At 33.6% G+C, this 23,209-nt stretch overlaps 1 protein-coding gene across 2 annotated transcripts in view; it reads right to left on the minus strand.

The window, feature by feature from the left end:
- CNTLN (centlein) overlaps positions 1-23,209 on the minus strand; it is a 245,958-nt gene that overhangs the window by 44,950 nt on the left and 177,799 nt on the right. For both annotated transcript variants that reach the window (XM_006208273.4, XM_072959367.1), the window contains exon 19: positions 3,602-3,793. In XM_006208273.4, the coding sequence (XP_006208335.1) occupies positions 3,602-3,793 (192 nt within the window). The remainder of the gene's footprint in view (positions 1-3,601; positions 3,794-23,209) is intronic.

The following is a 23,209-nucleotide window of genomic DNA, read 5'->3' on the forward strand; positions in this document are numbered from 1 at the left end:
GAGAGCTCTTTGATTCTTTTCTGTTTTTAGACTTAGGCCAGTTATTTTAGTTGGCTGGAAAATGCTGTACCTCTGACTTCTAGATAATTGAGAGATTACAGAATTATAATAAATAAAACAATGCCAGCTTGATACATACTTTTGCCAGACTCTTTAAATCTCATAGCTATTTTGTTTAATCCCCCAAAAACCGTTTGAAGTGTATAGAAAGGTATCCCTGTTTCAAACCTCTGGAGAAGGTAAGTAATTCCCTCAATCAGGTCCCACAAGAAGCGAATGCACAAAGAATGATCAAAACTCAGGTCCTCTGACCCTTTTCCATCTCCTACAATACAGTACTTATCTGAAGCATGACAAAATCTGGAGTAAAACGCATATTACAAAGATGTCATAATGTAAGAATCCAACTTGGTTAGAACTTTCCTACATAAGTTTATTAATTTAAAAAATTTTTATAGCATAATGAGTAAAAGCGTGGACTCTGGAGTCATATGGCTTACATTCTAATCTCAGCTCCATCACTTAGTAGCTGTGTGACTGTGGACAATTAATGTATTCATTCTGTGTCTCAGTTTTCTTAAGTGTAAAGATAGAGATCACCTAACCTATATATCTAACAGGGTTAAAACATTTTTAAAGGATTTAGAGTCAGAGTGGCAATAGATTATACATAGAGTAACAGTAGCTTGAAAAGTACTATTCTTCCTTATTAACTTACTGGACAACCGAAAGAGACCATGGTATATACCGAAAGGAATGCTTTCAACAATTAGGGCGTCAAAAAAAAATCACAAAAATAGATTGGAGTACAATTCAATCCAGATTGTATAAAGAAATACAAATTAAATTAAATACAAATAACTGATGTATGTATCATTCACTGGAAGGAATTTACGTCTCTAAGTATTTTATTATCTAACTATATATAATTGCGTGCCTTGATAAAACATGTCTTAAGTAAAAATGAAGATCAGAAAATGCACATAAAAAATTAATGGAAAAAAATTTAATGGAGAGGGATATAGTTCAGTGGTAGAGAGCATGCATGCTTAGCATGCATGAGGTCCTAGGTTCAATCCCCAGTACCTCCATTAAAAAAATTTTTTTTAATTCTTTAAGAGAAAAGAAAACATACATGAGCACTCTAATTTCTGAATGAACCATATATATCTGAGAATACACTGAAAAAATTACATAGAAAAGTCTAATATTAATCAGATAAAATTAAAAAAAGATGTATGTAGACCTTTAACAGATTAAAACATAACCAGTTTTTCTTAATCAGGCATAAAAAACATCAAGTAGACAGTACATTATTTCTTGGAAAATCATTATGTTAGCAATTTGACATCTGCTACAGACTGAATTGTATCCCAGCAAAATTCATATGTTGAAATCCTAAGCCTCCCACCTCTGATACTTCAAAATACGATTGTATTTGGATAGGGCTTTTAAGGAGGTAACTAAGGTAAAATGAGGTCACTTGGGTGGGCCTTTATCCAATATAACTGGTGTCCTTTTAAGGGGAGGAGATTAGGATACAGACCACACAAGACTGAGGATGACCATGTGAGCAAGAAGGTGGCCAGTCGTAAGCCAAGGAGAGGTGCCTCAGGAGAAATCAAACCTGTTGATACTTTGGTCTTGGACTTCTAGACTCCAGAACAATGGGAAAATAAATTGCTATCATTCAAGCCACCCACTCAGTGGTATTTTGTTATGGTAGCCCTCACAAATGAACACAATTATCAAAACAGAAATTTGTAGCATTAGAGAGTATTATGTGCTTAAAAGTACCTGGTCTTCCAGAATATTTCCACATTAAATATGAAATAAGACCAAAGTAAAGACTTATTCCTTTTTGTCCCCACATACCCTGGTGAGCATTCCAGGACTCCAGGTTAGATATGGACAATGTCACTTCAAACTTACATCAAGTGTGATCTAAATTGCTTTAGACTAAATTCTCATTATTTCACCCTTGTGACTCACACATTCCTTCAAAGTGAGAGAGATTTATATATGGTCAAAAACTTACACCATGGGATGCCACAATGCAAAAAAGCTTACAGATATCTATATGGGCCTATTATTACTAAAATTTATGTTAGTGTATTAGTAGTAAGTGAAACCAAATAAATAAAATAAAAATCAACTTATAACTATCAGCAATTGAAAAATTTATAAGTCAGATTAGACACTGCTGAATCTAACATTCTATTTTATCTTGGGGAAAATAAAAGTTATATTAGGGCCACAAACACTTGTATATAAGAAGAATCACAGAACTGTGACTACAAGTCTCTGTAGCATATAAGATCAAAGAATATCTCAATAATTTTATCCTCCATATAAAACCTAAACATTGAAATGTTCAGTTTATACATTTTATTCCACTTTTTCAGAAACAGGAACACAATTTAGGAGAAGATATACAGCGCCAAACTTGCACAACTATTTTTTCTCACATTTCTATTTTGTAAGGTATTTCAACTTATAAAATGTAGTTCTTGAGACAAGTTGTACATATAAAACCCTCTGAAGAAGATGGTATTTCAGAAGCATCTAAATTAATGCCAATGGGTATATCTGATTATTATTAATAAAGCAAAATACTTTCAAGCAATAATACATGAATTTACTTTAAACTTTATCCTAGTTTATCCTATTAGTAATCCTTCACTTAAAGATGTTATCATTGAAGAGCACAGATATAATATTTAAAATAAAAATAACAAAGTCTATTTGACGATTCTATATTCTAATACCTTCTTAACAGTCATGGTTATTCCATTGCTAATGTATTCCGTGCATTTTCAACCAGAATTTTCTTTCCAGTGACTCTCATTATACCTATGGTCCCACATACACTGACTTTTTAGCTTCCAGCTAGCAATCCCCACTGAAGAAAATAATTAATATGTATGGAACAAATGAGCTTGTTTTAAGAAGCATGAAAATGAACTTTCCAAATAAAACTCACAAATCCCTTTTCTTACAAGATAATTCTATTTAACCTAAGGCCAGCCTTACTTTTTAAGTTGTTAAGTTTGAAGTCCAGTTTCACCTGGACTTAGACACAATTCTTCATACACAAAGGAAAACTGCCTTTTTTTTCTCACTCTCAGGTTTAACCTGCTGAAATCTATTAAACCAACCTATCTTTGCTCTGTGCTTCCTCTCCCTCCCTCCACCTTCCTCCTCCTTCCCCATCTCCAGCCAAGAATCATCAAATTAAAATAGTAGCAAGTGTACAGGAAAGCACTTCTGTTTATGTTGATAGATTACACATTCAAAAGGAATTCTGGAGGGCAGAGAGGAGTGAATAGTGGAGAAGAATGACAATAGCCAGTTTCTATCATCTGTGTTAGGATTTCATGGTGTCTTGTCAATTTTTTCAGAGAAAAGAATTATGAGTTACCAGATAAGAATCTACCAGGCTAAAATAGAAAGATGAGGTCGAATGCAGCATTAATAATTTGGGGGTTATTTATACCATAGTTTACCTTTACTAGTATAATTAAATTAGAATTGATAAAAATATGTCTTTTAAGGATTCAGTAACCTAATATATGTTTTCATTAATAAAATTTATAATCACCTTTAGTTTACACTGCAATTGCTTCATTTCCAAATCCATGCTCCTTGAAGGGCCAAGTGATGTAACTTGTATCCGTGGAATTGCCAGCCGGGTAACGTCTTCAGTCAAACTTGTGATTTCAGATGAGGACTCCAATTTCTTTAGTAAGTCTTCTTTTTCTTTCCTAAGCTCAGCCAAATCCAAATTTAGCTTCTTTTTTTTAAAAGAAAATATAAACATATTATAAAAGCAAGTACACTTAACCTAACAATTATCAGTATCAAATTTGATGCGTACAAAAATGCTGAAGAAAAAAGTGACATGGGGGGGGAGTGTATAGCTCAGTGGCAGAGTGCATGCTTTGCATGCACAAAGTCCTAGGTGCAATCCCCACTACCTCCATTAAAAAAATAAATAAATAAACCTAATTACCTCCCCTCTCAAAAAAAAAATGACAAATAAAAGATATTATCTTAAAGAAAAAGTGAAATTAGTTATAAAAATAGTTATTATAAAAACTTTACATAAATTACAATGTCAACTAATTTTTGCTTAAGGTTGTAGGGCTTGTAAAGGTTAAAACAAAACAGACCAGCTGTACTCAATATCCTTTGGTTGGCTGATCTTTCCTCATGATGTGCCATTTCTCTGCCTTCCCATGAACATGGGTGTGCCAGAGATTCACATATTTGATAACCTTGACTTCAGGGCTGATGTACTTAACTGGTAAAAGCTAAGCTGGAGCAGGATGGGATAACAGATGTTTAGTTGTTTATTCCATTGGGTAGATCTTACCACCCTATGTAGCAGCCAAAATCCTTCTCATTTAGCAACATAAATGTTAAGTCCAATTAGCAGAAGAGGCTTATTAGAGATTTAGTTCAAACAAATAGCATACAAACAAACTTGCTCAGTTTGATGCACTTGATTGATAGTTGACAAGTCCTCTTTGTAATGCTAAGGTAGATTGCACTAAACTCCTTAGATTTGAATTTTTAATATCATAAAACATTTTACTAAATGACATACTAGTGTTGTTTTTATGAAACAATGTAAAAGAAATTGTCTTATGTTAGCCCCTCTTATTCACCAATCTGTAGTCAGCAGAATGCCACCAAGCTGTAACGGCATAACAACTTAGAGATCCTTAAGAGGATACCTGCACTACTATTTTATTATTCCAAAGAAGCTTATAATATGGCAGTTGAACATAAGGAACAATTAGACAAAATGGTACTGAAGTCTCTCAGAGGAGGAAAAAATCTTTCTTTGTTAAGTCTAATTAAAACAGTAAAAGAGGTAGCTAACATGTACAGTAATATAAAAATGGGACATAAGTTACCTACGTATTAACAGTATATTTAAACACAATATCTAAGAAGTATACCAGTAAATATATAACTACATATGTATACATATGTATACACATGTGTATACTGTTACATATGTATAGGTCATGATTTCAAAACTAGGGCTTAATATATTTGAGATTAAACTAGGTGTTGGTGAAATAAAAAGTATGCTTTGGAAAAAAAAAACCCTATTTAATTTGCTATATTTTAACTTACGATCTAAAGTGTGTTTTTTTAAGATATTCAGGAAGTATTCACTCATGAACTGTCCCAATGGCATCAAATAATTAACATCTAAAAGCAAACTCATAATTTTCCTAAACCTGAAAATCTTCCTGGTTATCATCCAAGCTTGAATCAATCTCCCTCCCTGTTTATTAATTCTCTATGTCCAAACAATTGTCAGGTTCTCTACATTATATAATGTTCCTCATATTCATTCCCTCTGACACTTTCTTAATAAAGACTCTCATTATCCCACTAAGACCACTGCATCAGCCCTTCCCCTCCCAGCAACCATCAAACCATCTTTGTACCTTCAAAATATTTTTTATACAACTTTCCAAAACAACACTGACCTGTTATTCTCTTATTCAAAATCCTTCAGGGGTTCCCCAGCCCAGTAGAATAAAGCTCAGATATTTGTGGTAATAATAAATCTCTGTAAGGTTTAGCTTCAGTTCATGTTTCAGTCAGACATCACCTGCAGTCAAACTTGCCTGCCATTCCCCCCATCTGTTAGCCATTTCTACATTGATGACTCTACACATGGTGTTTCCTTCTGCTGAAATCTCTCTCATGCTTTAAGAGCAGCTTAGTATTTCCTTCTTTTGAAGACTTCTCTGCTATTTTCTTCTCTTTTCCTTCAACCAAGTGGCTTCCCCATTGTCTTAGCTCCCATAGCACTGTGCCTGTTCTTCAACCAGAAACCTTAGTAAATCCTTGAGAGAGGACAGTTTCTTTGTTCATCTATGTATCTGCCCACTCATGGTATCTAAAAACTATGCCTTCTGTATAGTAAGAATCAGAAGAAAGGTTTCAAAAATTCAAGTCCCCCTATTTGTAGCACAGATAGCGCTATAAAGACACATCAAATTTCAGCTTATATTTATAATCTTCCTATTATTTTATTTCTATGTAAATTAAAACACACATTTATTAGCAATATTATCATTAGCTTTAACTTAAATAGTACGCACCAGAATATTTATCAGTCCTAAAGTTATTGCTCTGCATCTAATTTAGACTTTTTGAGATTTCAATTTGGTAAGACATTAAGACATGACTACAATTCTAGGTGTAATCTCAGGCAACACAGAAGACTAAATTTTGATGAGGTGCTTTTCTTTCTATGAACAGCCTGGTGGCTTCTCTCATTTGTAAACCCGTGTGCCATTAGTTCTATTCTTTCCACGGTGGCAGATCCTGACACTATAAATATATCATTCATTGCAGAAAGACCAAGCCAATAAATGTATTTCTCTAAAAACTATGTATATGTAGATTTTAACTTCAATTTAACAGTATAAAAATTTAGTAAATGAAGAAATGCTGAAATTATGGAGACAGTAACTCAAATGACTTATTTATTAAATAAGTAATTTATTAAAATATAAATTGTGCCTTGATTAAACTATTTTAAATCCACAGTCTTTAAAACATATTTCTAATGTTAATTATACATGCCTAGAAATGCTACAGAGCGCCTGCTGAAATAAAAGTAATAGGAAAATCATATATCTCATCAGTTTGGAATCCTTTGATTGTCCCTTAGAATTTTGGACAAGTAGTTATGGCTCTATTACTAACTTCTCTCAGTTTAAGCACTCTGTTTCTTATTTCAGGAATTTTATAGATGAGACAAGAAGCATAAACAATTTCTTTTGTTTTTACTTGGTTTGGAATGTGAGACTTTTGTTGTGACCTTGTTAGAAAGGGATTGTGCTATAAAATCTACCAATAAATTAAGATAACTCTTAAAATAGTTTTTTTAATCAGAAGCATGATTCCTATTTCTATATTACCTTTTCAACTCCAATCAAAGATTTTAAAACATTTAAGTCACATTACATTAAAACCATAAATAATATAAAACACATGAAAGAGTCATAATTTCTGGATTCTTATTTGGAGTCTACTGTTTACCAGATGAGTGACACTGAGCAAACTCTTGACTTTGTTTCTCTATTTAAAAACAGAGATGATGGTTGTTTACCTAGCAAAGGTAGTTTTGAGGGCAGAATTTTAAAAAAAATCTATGTAGCACTTGGTAAATTTTAGATTTACAGCATTATTGTTAGCATATCTTGTGGCAAATGCTACATACAGTCAAGAACTGTCTTAAAGGCTGAGGATCTGAATTAATAAAAAACTTCATTATATACACACACACACGTACATAAACACACAATATACACATACCAAATAATCCTATAGTTTCTCTCACGACAGAAACCTTACATTATCTTCAGTGAGAGTTATTTGTTTGATCTTAATTTAGGATTCCCTACTAGGCTACAAGCTCATTGAAGGCAGATGTATTATTCTGATTCTTTATTTCCCCAGCAGTGCAATCCCTCTACAATCTTTTAAAAGTCTATTTCAATTTAAAAGTTGACATCAATGAGAATAAGTACTGAGATCTGTATTGATTTATGTGTAGTCAATTACTCTAACCAAAGGTTATAAAATAGAACTTAACACTATAAAAGTTTAAAATGAGACACTAGTTATTATTTATTTAAATATAACATTGAAGAAGTACAAGTCTCTAAAAAGGAAAGAAGCCTCCAAGCAACTGTAAGAAGAAACAAGAATATATTACCAGATTCGTTCTTCAGGAATGAGCACTGTGGCAGGCAGAATTCTCAGATGATCCCCAATGGCCCATGCCCTGTATGTGAGTGGGACCTGTGAATGTGATAGGCTCCAACTGCCATGACTGTGCTATTTGCAATGTTATGTGCAAAAGGGATTCTGTTGATGTAAATCATGGTTCCCTAATCACTTGACTTTGAGTGAATCAAAAGCAAGATTATCCTCGATGGTCCTGACTCATCAGGTGAGTCCTTTAAAAGAAGGCCAGAGAGATTCTCCTGCTGGCCATGTTATGATAGGACTATGGAGAAAGCTACAAGGTGAGGACCTAAGGAAGACCTCAGGAGCTGAGAATGGCCCTTGAGCAAGAAAGCAGGGACTTCAGTCCTGCAACCACAAGGAACTGAATTTTTCCAACAAACTCATGAGCTTGGAAGAAAAGCCTGAACTGCAGAAAGGCAGCTTGGCTGACACACGGATTGCAGCCTTCTGATGCTCTGCGTAGAGGACTCCACTAAGCTGTGCCAGGCTCCTGACTGGGGAAACTGTGAGGTAATGAGTGTGAATGTTGTCTCTAAGCTGCTAAATTTGTGGTAATTGGTTATATACCACAGAAGACTGAGTCCCAATTTTTAAAAAATCATTCCCTGTCTTAAACCTATTCCTTTCCCCCTATTGCCACATTGCCACCCCTTAAACAATTGTCCTGAACTCCACACTATATAGTTTATATAATATCCTCCCCTCTGGTTTTTCTTTCCTCACCCATAATTTTGTGCTCACTTCTTCAACTACTTAAAAAAAGTTCAATTTTCTGTCCTAGAAATACAAATTGCCTCTTCCAGATCTGCATTTTGTAGTCTAATTGCCAAGCAAAGTCTCTGGCCAGAAGCTTCCTTTTGCTGCTCTCAAGAGTAATCCTACGAATGGGGTGGATAAGCCTCTCCTGATGTACTCTCCTTTATTCTGTTGTATAGGAGTTCTTTCATGAACGCCTTTTATTCTGAGCTCAAACTTGATGTTTTCTGAAAGATTTTGATCAGGAATATCTAGATTCAGGATCTGACTCAATATCTATTATTCATCCTTTTCATACATACTATGTAGTAGGCAATGTACCAGCTCCACGTCTTCAATGATAAACAAAAGAGTTATAATCCTTGCCTTTTGGTAGCTACCCATCTATAACCTAGAAATATATCACAATAAACTACAGTAAGTGCTATGGAGAAACAAATCAGGGAGCTGAGGGAACTGCTGCTGCCTTCAAATCCTGTCTGGTAAATGCTGGTTACAGCCAGTTTTCTTTCACGTATCTCTCCTGATTTGTTTTGTCAAATGTTCCCTGGAAACTAGGTATAGCGTTAAAGGCCACGGCTAGACCTACAATCTTCCTGCTTTCCAACTTTTACTCTAGAGAAGGCATGTGCCAGAACACTGCTGGGGAAGCCTGGGGCAGCCCTCATGAGGTGGAGGATCTCTCTTCCAGCAGGAGCTTTGGTAAACATTTTACTGTTCAAGAATGAATTATCAGAAAACATAAAACAGGTCCCATGAAAAATATTCTTATAGCCCAAATGAAAAGAAGAAAAGGGCTTAGAAAAACATCAGATAAGAAAGAATCATTTCCCTAATCACCCCCCAAAACAACAGACACTCTCTGATCTTGATGTCTCCAAAGAATAAAATAATCATCAGCCACCTAGTCAGTGAACATGATGCTAGTTGCATCAAGAAAATGCTTATGAGTATTTAACTAGTTTAGGAGCAATGCGCCCAGGTAAAGGAACAGGATGTGGTACAGCTCTTCACTTCTAATAAAAGGCTGATTCTGATCTTTTTTTTTCTTTTTTCTGGACAGTAAATACTCTGTAGCATTGAAAAGATAGTATTCAGTTCTCATATATTTTTCACCACTGAATGAGAAACTTAAAACAATGAACCATTTAAAAAATTGAAAATGTCCTTAGTTGGGATAGTGAGATCCAAAAAGTAGACACATGGAAATTCTAGAAAACACAGCTTAACGTGAGGGTGAATGTCAGGGTTACAGGAGCAGGATTTCTGGGAAGCCGATGGAGGAAATAGTTGTTGGCAGAAGGATTCTCTCCAGTTCATGCTGGGGCAAAGTTAACATGTCAAATGTTAGAAATGGCCAATAAGTAACCAGAGTAAGTGAGGGTTAGTCCTCATCTGTAACAATAGTGGAGTCTCGGATTTTTCTTTCTCCTTTTGAAACCCAAACGCCTTGACAATCAAAGTAGGGAAAAGCAATCACTAAATGGGAACAGTCCATAATGTACCAATTATTTCACCAAAATATTTAATCTTGAATTCTGCATAGGGCTGAGGATATTGAATACAGTTATTTCATCTTGAATACCTAAATAACTTCATTTACATCTCACAATCAGATTCACATTTAAGTAGAGGCAGCAATTTAAAAATGTTATGTTATAATCTTAAAAAAATTACAACATAAGAATTTTGTTGCCAGAACTAAAGCAAAAGAGACTGAACAGAAAATTCAAGTTGAATAATATCTATGTAAATTCTATACGCAAGAGTCTCCTAGAAAGTCACCACACTCTTAGTATCTCTCCTTCCTGTGGCTAGCATCAATATTCTTTCACTGAGAATATTTTTTCTTTTACAAGGAATAAAAATGAAAGAAATAAAATTGTCCATGTTGTCTATGTATAAAACTAAAAGCATAGTCACTTAACTAAAACATTATATGAGTTACAAAGAGAATTACATGGGTTTCTAAGTCACTAGCAAAATATTTTCCATATAAGTACTTATCTAGAAAGATAAATAGTTCAGATTAATAACTCTTTCAAGTTAGTAACTAGTGTTTTACATTTAAAACATGTTTTCCTTTGTTATGATACTTGAGATTATCAAGAAAAAGAATTAAAAATGAAAAACTAACCAAAAATAAAACAAAGATCTTAGGCAGAGGTGGAATTACTTGTGTAACAAAATTTCTTATGAAAAATACACTTAGTTACAACATCACTCATTTATAGACTGTTTTCTGACAAATGCAGTTATTAAAAGCCTACAGTATGCTTCACAAAATGTCATGCAAATGAAGGTAATATAGAGGACTTTTCACCAATGCTTTTGCTAGCAGTTAGACTTCAGTAGCCTTTAGAGACCATTAAGCACCCTTTGGCTAATTGGCCAATGGTAGTTTAATCCTCTTTTTATTCCAGCAGCACTATTTTAACACCCTTTACACTCTGTCGGTGTAGTGTCTGAATGACAAAATAATATTGTGCATGAATAATAAGAAAAGTTAAATTAACATTTCATGTTTCACATGCCATACCCATGTGTCAGAAGAACTTTCTTTTTAAGCCACTGACATTCAACTTTTTTAAACAATCTCATGTTGACATCTTATTGAGGTGAATATTCCTAATTACTGCTAATTGCCTATCAAGAAAAAATTCTCTTCATGAAATGCAGTTGTCTAGTACAGATGAACCCAGCTCTAGTATGCACATTAAAGACAAAGCATGACACTTAAGGTGCTACTTTGCTATAAGGTCATACTAAATATGGTTGCAATTAACAAAGCAGTTTTTTATGGTACTAAAAATGCCAATCTGTCTTGATGTGTTCAAATTAGATTCTATCAAAGAAATATGGATATCTGCATATGGATAAGAGTTATGCTACTCTCAGTAACATTTACAAGAAGTAAAATTAATTCAATGCCCTTATAGTTTGTAATGTAAGTTCTAGTAATGCCCAATTAAATAACTGTTTTGTAAACATGTCTGAATATGATTTCTCAAAATGAAAATCAACACTATTATTTCAAATGTTAAATTGTTTAAAACACTTTACTACTTTTAATTTTCAAAACATCTCCCAATAGTGAAAATATTTCACATGTATCTTTTAATTTTTATTAATAACTTTGACATTGTAGGTATTTATAGTAACTATTAATCTATTTGATACTAGCAATACATTATGTTTCAAAATAATTTGAATAACAAGACTAATGAATTTAACTGGAGTGAAGTTAAATCAAATCACTAAAACTTCTGTTTCCACAACTACAGAAAAAGAATCAGCAAAATGTATTATATGTGAAACTTGAAAAATTAACTAATACAAGTGACTTTCAAGTATTCACGGTAAAACAATCAATATTTGGTTTATCATAGCAAGAGCTGCTCAACTGTAGGCTTGTGATTTCAAATCCTCTATTCTAGTTACTAAAATGAAAGTCCCACTAAAACTTACATACCAACGTACTAAATACAGAGACACATATTTGGAACCAGAAGTATAACCTGAATAATTCATCATTGTCACTATGTTAAGAATTTCTCAGTGTTCATATGGTAATAAGTTCAGTTTCAGCCCTCCTGACAACTGATTTACGCATGGCATGCTTACCGATGACCATCAAGTGGCAATGCATTCCCATTCTGATTCCCTTCCCCAACAGGAATGAGAGAAGATGGTAATGCCATCTGAGGTCCCAAAGAAGAAACTGACCAATGTCTTTCTAAATCCCTCATTTCACTCTCCTTTTGCCTTCTACTGCTTAAACTCAGCTAATTCAACATAGAAGTATTTATTCCTCACAGGTTCTGTGTACACATATCCTCTTTAATTCTATTTTTCCTCTTCCACTTTTGTCAATATATTTTCAGTTACTTAAGCTGTGTGGGGGCAGGAGGAAAAGAATGCCCCCAACTGAACCACTTCAACAATGAAGAAAAAAGAAGAAAATAAACAAACATACCAAATACTCAAAAATAATAGTTGGTGTTTCAGGGTGATATTAATACTATACTTACATCTACATAAAGAACAATCATAAAATTTCAAGTGAAGTTATAGGTAGTGTTTACCAGGTATAAAGGCTATCAAATTCCAGAATATTTGCAGAAGTCTCGCGAAGCCTGCCTCACTCTCCCTATTAAATTTGGTTTTCCTAAGCAACAGATTTCAATACTTTTATTTGATTGTTTTTTCTATCCTAGTGGGGTGAATATTGCTTCTCAATGGACTGTATTTTTTTGTACAAAAGGCTTTTGTGGACTGGCCTGAGGAAACTAATGTCCACATATATAGTATTGTTACTAAATGCAGGGCAGAGTCTACACAATCTAAAATTGCTCATAATATTTAATTCTTACACAGATTTCAAAAGAAAGGCATCAAATTGATTCAAATATTTTTGATCTCTAAAAATTTATAACAGACCATGATATACTTTGGAATTCATATTTTTATGAGATAAAGCTCTTTTAATAAGCCTCTAAGAACCATGTAAATGAACATTAAGTTTATTTAAATTATACTGGAATCAATTCATAGGAATAGTGCATTATCACACTAATCTAAATGAAATATTACCAACTTTCTAGATAATAAACCCAAAGGCTAAATATCATTAGTTCTAGCTCCGACTTCATATATTCAAATGAGTAAAACGATATACATATTTTAAGTATATATTAAATATAAATAGCATCTTAATGCTTAGAAATTAAAATTTTTTACTGATAGGGTCAATACTTAACCACATGTCTTTCTCAGTTGTACTACATCTAAGCTTTGCAAACAAATTACTTGGATGAAAGCCAATCGGGGCATTTCAAAAATCCTACAACTCATTACACATTTAACAGCAGCATTACTAAGTATTCATATGATTTTGATTACATTTATAAATATACCCTGCTAAAATTCTCAAGGGAAACAAGTTAATAATGTTTTTCTCCATTTCCTGTGCAAGTTTCATAAGAGTCAAAAGAGTAAAAAAAAAATAGGTATTTCTTTAAAATAATAGTATTTGCAATCACTAGATCTGATAAAATAAAAGGTTACTGATACTGTTTAAAATGGGATTTTTTTCATTAAAAACTAATATATGTGAAAACTACTAAAAATGCCTACCTTTCATGGCACAGAGTACAAATTTCTTTTAAGTAGACTAAATTATACATTTCTTACTGCTTTTACTTGAAAAACTTTTTTTCAACACAAAAATTTCACATAGAAACTTCTTCCACCATCCTTCACTTCATTTTTCTTAGAATTATCTTCTGTTTATATTTTTTCAAGTAGTAAAGCTTGATCTAACAGAGTAGCACTCAATAAATTATCTGACTCTTAGTTGTGCTAAGTGAAATATAATGATTTATATAGATCTTTAGGAAGTGGGTAGTCTGGAGTTCTTTTTATTTTTACTAATCAAGCTGGTTTCTTTGCTTTTCTCCTATATCAGTGGTTCTCAAAGAGTATATACTACCTAGCTATGTATTTTGGAAATTAGTGAGGGCACTTTTGAGTGCCACAATGATTGTCACTGAGATGAGTGAGAGCCAGGAACACTAGATGTACTGTAATGTGCATATCAGTCCTGCCCAACAGAAATGGCCCTGTATTCTGCATGACTTTCAAATGTCCTGCCAATTATTTATGTCAATGAAAAAATACACATATAATGAAATGAACATAAATCCTAACTAAAAATTACAAATAAACCAAGCAATTTTTCCTGTGGTCCCAGAAGTTTATAAACTGTGTAAATCAAAAGAAGACTGAAAAATGAGAAAGAGAAATCCCTTTCTTCTCTGGGGTCTAAGCTCTAAGGATGTTACCGTAAGGCTGATAACCATGGCCAGGGCCACATGCAGAAAACTGGTCTCAGAGGAAGAGAAGTAAGTGTGTGGTTCCTGTTAACGCTATTCTTCCCAAGTCTGTTCTCTTCAGTTCATCTTTGATATTGTGAGCGTTCCCCCTCTTAGTTTGAGTTCAGTTCCTGTAACTTGCTCTCAAGAGTCTAACTAATAGAGCCTTCTAAAAAAAGTCCAACAACCTCTTCCCTATTTTCAGTTCCTCTATGGCATCTGACACTGTTGATCAGCTCTTCTCTTTCTCTTGTTTAAAACCTTCCCTCCCTTGTTTCTGTGTTACAGCGCACTCTCCTACCCTCTCCTTCTCATACTCCCCCAAATTTATTACCTTGCTGCAAAGATCTGTTCCACTTTCAGCATTTCTTCTCTAGAATGACATCAGTAGATTTCATTTTTAAGGAAAATTTCAAATATGCAATACACAAATAAAAATGCATACATAACAAATGCCCATGTATCACTCACGCAACAAAAACAATGTGTTAGCAATATAATTGAAGGCCATGATCCTGTCTCCTCTGATTCACCAGAAATAATCACTATCCCCAAACATCTTTGGTGTTTATCATTCCCTGACTTTTTTTTATACTTCTAATAATATATGTGTATTTCCAAAAGACATTCCTTTGAAGACATTCCTTTTTCATTTTACTATTTCTGAATTTGGGCTGCATCTTCCATTCCTGGATACCATATAATTCTTGCTATTACTTAAACAATATTTCTTTTTAAAATTTGCATATATTGTTGAATTCTGGTAAATGTTTAGTCTCATCATTTTAGCATATATTGATTGTACATATAGCAATATTGCTGAAATCTATTATTAGTTTGTCTTGAGATTCTGTGCTGACAAGCAGTTTGGAACTAATGATGGTTTTGTTTCTTCATTTCTAATACTTTTGACTTCCATTTATTTTTCTTACCTTAGTGTGTTGCCTGTGCCCTCTGGCACAATCTCTGAGACAAAACAATGATAGCAGGCATAAATGTCTTCTTCCTAACTTTAAAAAGAATGCTTCTAACTTCCACCATTAAGTATGATTGTTTCAGGTTTTTGGTAGATACCTTTTAACAGAGTAAGAATGTTCTCAGCTATTCCTATGTCCAGTTCCATCAGCGCCCCAAGCTGGGCTAGATAGATACTCGCCCCTGGGCAGCCCCTGAAAAGCCAGAACACTGGACACACACTCCCATTCTTCTTCTCTCTGAGGGAGAGACCATCAAACCTCTGTATCAGCTTCCTGTGTGATGTCCTCTGGTACATCCAGCTCTCTGGTTCTCAGTGTCCCCCAGGTATCTATAGCATGTCAGGTCCCATCAGTGCTCTCGGACAGATGAGAAAGAAGCCAGTCCCTTAGACAGCACCCCAAGAAGCCAGATCAATGGACATAAGGTCCAGTATATTCTTTCCTTCCCTGGGAAGAAGCTGGGAACTGGGGGTTTCCCCCAGATCACAAGGTGGTGTGCCAATGAGTAGGACTATGGCAGGACAGTGCCACAAATTTCTTAAGCAACTTCAGTGAAGCTGGTTTTGTACTTGTCAGAGGTGCAGATGCCTCTTGAATGGTTTCTGGATTTCACACAAAAGAAACTGGTCCAAGTACTGGTGTTGAAGTGGTATCTCTGTGAGAGAAGGAAGGTCTGGTCTTCCAATTCTGCCATCTTGTTGATGTCACCCCAGATTTTTTCCATGTTTAATATATCTTCTTTCTTTTTGTTACAGTGGTAAATTACATGGATAAATTTTCTAATCAAACTTTTAATTTCTGGGATTATCCTGGTTTATTCATGACATTTATCCTAATAGTTCGGAAATCAATGGTACAACTATGTTCACAACTGAGATAAGACTTTTTCATTTCTAACACATTCCTATCTTAATGTAGTGTCAACGCTACATCATCCTCATAAAATGAGGAAGAATTTGTTTCTACTTTTTCTACTTTTTTGAAAAATGTATATGCCTAATATAATTTAAATATAAAACTAAAATTTCAATCTCACCTAAGCATTTATAATATAGTATTACTTTTTTAATTAATAGCTTTATTAAGGTATAATATACATACCATAAAATTCACCCATTTTTTGGATTGTTTCCACTTTGAGGCTATTATGATTAATACTGCTATGAGTATTCATGCACATGTTTTTGTGTCAATTTATGTTTTCAATTCTCTTGGATAACTATCTAGAAGTGGAATTGCTGGATAATATTGTAACTCTACATTTTACCTTGGCAGTATGAGAGGAACGACCAAATTTTTTTCCAAAATGGCTGTGCCATTTTACATTCCCACTAGCAATGTATTAAAGTTCTGATTCATTTACATCCTCACCAACACTGGTTAATTTTCATCAATTTATTAGTTTCAGTAATCTAGTTCTTGTTTTTTGATCATGTATATTGCATCTTTGTTTTCTACAATATTAACTCTTATCTTAATATTCCTTCTATTTTCCTTAGAAACCTAATTCTTCACTCTTACATTGAATGGTTAGCTCATCAAATTTTAGCTTCTTTGTAGTCTTAATATAAGTATGTAATGGTATACATTTCCATCTGAGTACCACCTTACCTGCATCCTACAAGTTTATCATTCAACCTGAAGCATTTTCTCAATTCACATTTTATTTTATTTGACCCATTCGTTATTTTAAAATATCTCTATAAGTTTGCATGAGAATTTTAAAATTTAATTTATTAAATTGATGTCAAATTTCACTTGTGTTAGATAATACTGTTATATGACACCAAAATTTTGAGATTTGTGGGGAGCTATGTTTTGGCCTAGTTATGTGACCATTTTTGGTAAATATTTAGAGTTAAGACTTTTTTATTGCTTTGTTTGAATAATGAACATCCTTAATGACTATTTGTCAGCTTTATCTTAAAAGTACTGAAGTTACCAATTATAGTATTATTTATTTTGAGCCTAAGTTATTAAATGTTTATATTTTAGAGGCTTTCTGTCCCCTCAATAACAAAACTCATTGGAATAACTAAAGTACATTTACATTTAATTATATTCTCCAGTTATTCTTCTTATTTGCCAGTTCTTCACATGGGCTCATCCTACTCAGCAGCATTTGACATACTTGGCTGTTCACTTCTTGAAATACTTTCATCACCTGGCTTCTTAGATACTCCTTTCTCTTTTTTTTTCCTACTTATCTGGCCTCTCTTTTTCTGGACCTTCTTCATCTGCTCAAACTCTAAGGGTTGGAGAGCCCAGGGCTCAGACCTGGTATCTCTTCTCTTTTCTGTCTACCTTCATTCCCTAGGTGATCCTACCCAGCCTAATGTCTTTAAATATAATCTAAATACTCAAATTCCAAAATTCATGCCTCTAGCCCAGCCCTCTCCTCTATATTTTACTCAATTTTCTTACTTCTCACTTGATTTCTTTATTTCAGTGACAAATTACACTTGGTTACAATGGTAAGCCATCACTGATTTTAGCCCCTAGGGTTTTACATTTTTTGGGGGGCAAACTCTGCTGTGCATTTATAATGATTATTGTTATATTTTATCCAACTTTATTAGTATATTTTCACATATGGTTTCTCTCACCCTACAATATTTAGAATATTCCATTGATCAGTATATTCTATCATCAACTTTCTGGTCACTTTAATTAGAACCCTGGTAGGTACCTTAAATACTTAACTTTTTTTAACCTTTCTTATGATTGGTCATCAAACTCTGTGTTATACCAGTGAAAAATCTCTTTTGTTTTTTTTTTTCCAATTTTTCTACTTCTAAATACTTATCTACTTCCTGTCTAAATATGTACTGTCTATAAATACTTAACCATCTTTTGCCTTGATATTTAAACAGTCTCTTATCTGGCTGCTTGCACTGAATCTCAGTTCTCTCAGACTTTAGTCTCAGTCCTCAGTGTATATTAGAACCACTCGAGAGCTTTCAAAAACTAGCAAGGTGCAGGGACACCCCACCTCAGTTATTCGGATTTAATTGGTTTAGGGTATGGCCTGGGCATAAGTATTTTTTAAAAACTCCCCAGGTGAGGATAGCATGCAGCTAGTGTTGAGAACCACAGCTTCATCAGATTACTATTCACAACAAACTGGTTTCTCACCTTGATGCCTTTCCAAGCTTTCCTTTTCTTAATGGTTTTATTCCATAAACATAACTTTCAAAATCAAACCAAATTTTAAGTCTAAGCCCAAATGTCACCTCCTTCAAAAGCCTTACTACATAATGACTGCAATGAATATCTGTCTTTCTTTGTCCATTACATGTCCATGGTGTATTTTATACACACACACACACACACACACAATCAATCATGCTATATATATATCACAGTTTCCTTGTATTGTGATACACATGTCCAACTTCCCCGATAGTATCTTGCAGAGGGGACAGGACCATGTTTAATTCATTGTTGAATATCTCATTGTTAGAGTGTTTTATATGTATTAGGTACGTACATTCAACTAAACTGAATTATAACAAATATAAGCACACTTATCTATGTGCATACCAATGTTTTAGACATTTAAAACCAAACTCCAAAACATATGCATATTTAAATATCATAATAATCCCATAATGAGAAAAATGTTATAATCTGTTACTTTCAGGTATGTTGATATTTTAAAGAGACTCACTCACCTGAAAATATGCAAAGAATGAAAACACTACTTGGAATATAAGACTGTGCAATATATCACAACACTTGTTCAATATAAGCAGAAAATAAATTTCTAACTGATGTTTTTAGGTCACATTTTCATATCTTATTATTTTCTGTGGTAAGATAACAACTGAATGTGAAAACAGTACAAGAAGTACGATTTTACAGGACATTGTGTTCTGAGTGATAATAATAGTTTCTAACAAAGTCTAATATAAGGCACAGACATTCTGTTAACAAATATCACTTGGTTCACCTAGAAGATAGGACGTAGGAATAAGACAGTCACGTCCAATTCCACATAGATTCTCAGCTCAGATCCTGGTTTTTGCACAGTTTACCTTGCGAACATGATCCGAGTGACATTTCACAAATTCCTGGATAAATGTTGCTACACTCTGCCAGGAGAGAGACAGGCTATGTCATGCACAGATCAATAATAGCACTGTGTTTCATCAGCCTCAAAATCAAAAGTGCTTCATCTGGCAAAAGCCATGGCCCTAGAGAATCTGACATATATAAACTGAATACCCTACAAGGAATGTGTACTATACAAGCTATTGGGGTAAGATAAAAGAAAACTCTGGAGATTAGCAATGAAGTACAATAAGAGAGTACTAGTTTTCTACTTCATTATTACTAGAGGCATGAACACAGATCACAAAAATGGAAATAAGGCTATTTAAAATTCTCTAGTTCCTAACAGAAAAAAAAAGGGTCCAGTACAATTTAACACCTTCAATCTTTTTAATAAAATTGCTATGTAAATATAAACCAAAGACAAATATAAGTTTGGGATACAATAGTAATCATATAAATCTACATAAATGAAAATGTTTACAGAGAGCCATAAAATACAGAATTACAATTTTCTGAAAGGTTCTTCAGATTTAGTAGTTACCATGCTCAATGTCTGTATGTTAAATTAACCTAAAAACCCAACTTATTTGCTGAATGGGTTATGCTCTGTTGTTTTTAATTGTGGATTCTGACACTTGACAAAAGGCCTTTATTTGGGACTTGATTAAACTAATTTAAAACTAATTGGTTATTGTAACTGAACATAAGTTGAAGCAAACTTGCAAACTTGAATCCTAAAATGATCATGCTTTGTTTAAAATGGATGTTACCAAAAATGTTTCTGAGAACAAAATCTGCTGTTGTAGAATTTAGCTGTATTTGAATCAGAGAGCAGAGGAATCAAGAATTCATCAAGATAAAAGAGAAGATAATGATGTTTAATCACAAAATAAACAGCAGTGTATATTTAGGACACGTGTGTTGAAAGATTATATTTGAGTTCTGGGATCACTTAGATACACTCCAATTAAGGAGTTAAGGTTAAGTTAGATCAAAGGCTATTAGGCAGCAATGATCTTGGATGAGAGTTTGGTCTTCCAGACCATATTCAGTAAAGCGTCTATAACTTTTGGAAATACTGTAACGTCTCCTTCTATGAACACAAAACTGTGGGGATTAGTTAGCGGCTTTGTTAATACAGATAAATAGCCTTTTGTGGGGACTAAAAGGCGTATTCTCTTCCTTTGGAAAATGTATAGTGCCAATATACAAATCAGGATTCAGAAAATTAAACGCCTACAGTTACCAAGTGGACTTGGTAGGATTTGTGACAAACAGGAGACAGTTTGCCTCATTTTCCTTGGAAGCACCATGCCACGAACATTACTCTCATATCAAAACCACATTTTCTAACACTTTATGACACTATATAATCTATTAACTGATTTTGTCAACTTTTCAGCCAGCTCTTTCAATGTCATCAATGCCTTCACTTCCTCAATGTGAATGAATATTCAGTCTTGACTGATGTGATCTGCCCTTTAATTTCTAACTTTCAAATTGATTTTCTAGCTCTTAGTCACAAAAGCCTATAGGATATTTTCACTTATATATCAAATTAATACCGTAAACTCAATAGATTATAAAAGAATTCTTTTATTTTATGTTAAACTTAGAAAAGGAGAACAGCTCTGGGAAATGCTGCACACATGAAGTGGTACATGAACCAGGCTTTCAGTGATTTGCTGGAAGTAGAATGATGTAAAGAAAAGAGGGAGTTTCTTGAAGTAGAAAACAATTTTTAAATCTTGGTTAAAAAAATGCATTATCATAGCAGTGCCTTGGTAAAAACTACTCAATAAGTCAAGCTTCATCCTTCTCATGAGAATGTAATATGCTCTCCATCACTTAAAATTCTGTAGAAGTTATCAAAGGAAGAATATATAATTTTTGCCTTTAAGGAGCTAATTAGCTATTAGATGCAATAGAACTAGCAAATGTTAAACTTTAAAGCTATTAAATGCAAAGTTGTTGAAAAATTTAGTTTAGAAAAGCAGAAAGATTATGGAGTTAGGATTAAAAGATAGATGTAGGTTATAATCTATAGCTACTAATTTAGGCTGATCTTGAGCAATCTGTTGCAATTCTTTAAGCCTTAATTGCATTATATATAAAATTAAGATAATGTCTTCCTTATAAAGTTGATATAAAGACTCAATTAAAAAATTAATAATGTCTAGAAAGTAGGTCTAACAGTCATTGAATAAAAACTACCTGGTGTTTTGTGGAAGACAGTAGAGCATAGAGCTTAACAGCACAGGTTCTGGAATCAGGCTGCCTGGGCTTGGACCCACTTCTGCTACTATGAGTTCTGTGACCTTGGGCACATTATTCTCTCTGCCTCAGTTTCCCCATTTGTGTAACAGATGTAATACTATCTATCTCACTAAGTCATTGTTTGCATTAATGAGTTAATACACACAAAGTGCTTGGAAGAGTACCTAGCATACAAATACACAAAAGCAATGGGTAATATTATTTCTATTATTATTAAAAACATATAAAATAAGATTTTAATAATGCTGCTATAAACTTTGGGGTGCATGAGTCTTTTTGAATTAGTGTTTTTGTTTTGTTTTGTTTTTTGGTATACACCCAGGGATGGAATTGCTGGGCCACATGGTAGTTCTACTTTTAGTTTTTTGAGAAATTTCCAGACTGTTTTCAACAATGGCTGCACCAGTTTGTATTCCCACCAACAGTGTACCAGGGTTCACTTTTCTCCAAATATTTTACAACATTTGTTATTTGTGTTCTTTTTGATGATAGCCATTCTGATTGGTGTGAGACGATATCTCACTGTGGTTTCAATTTGCATTTCTCTGATGATTAATGATGTGTAGCATCTTTTCATGTGCCTGTTGGCCATCTGTATGTCTTCTTTGGAAAAAATATCTATTCAGGTCTTCTCCCCATTTTTTAATTGATTGTATTTTTGATATTGAGTTGCATGAGATATTTATATATCCTGAATATTGCTGCCTTATTGATCATATCATTTGCAAATATTTTCTCCCATTCAATAGGTTGTCTTTTCATTTTTTTGATGGTTTCCTTTGCTGTGCAAAAGCTTCTAAGTTTGACTGGTCCCATTTATTTAGTTTTGCTTTTATTTCCTTTACTTTAGGGGACAAATCCAAAAAAAAAAAAAAAGGCTATACTTTATGTCAAAGAGTGTTCCACCTATGTTTTCTTCTAGGAGTTTTGTAGTTTCTGGTCTTACATTTAGGCCTTTAATCCATTTTGAGTTTTTTGGTTTTTGTTTTTTTTTGTATACGGTGTTAGAGAATGTTCTAATTTCATTCTTTCACATGTAGCTGTCCAGTTTTCCCAGCACCACTTATTGAAGATACTGTCTTCTCCATTCTATATTCTTGCCTCCTTAGTCATTGATTAATTGACTACAAGTGCATGGGTTTATTTCTGGGCTTTCTATTCTGTTCCATTGATCTATGTGTTGTTTTTGTGCCAGTACCAGACTGTTTTGATTACTGTAGCTTTGTAGTACAGTCTGAAGTCAGGGAGTGTGAGTACTCCAGTTCTGTCTTCTTTCTCAAGATTGTTTTGGCCTTTCAGGGTCTTTTGTGTTTCTATACAAATTTTAAAATTATTTGTTCTAGTTCAATGAAAACTGCCCTTGGTATTTTGATAGGGACTGCATTGAATTGTAATTTATTTCTTTAAACATTTTATATACTGTTATTTATTATTGACTATCACATGGTTTCAATAGCTGAAGTTCTTGGGTGTTCTAAC

This window comes from Vicugna pacos, chromosome 4, assembly GCF_048564905.1.
Source record: "Vicugna pacos chromosome 4, VicPac4, whole genome shotgun sequence".
Lineage (NCBI taxonomy): Eukaryota > Metazoa > Chordata > Mammalia > Artiodactyla > Camelidae > Vicugna > Vicugna pacos.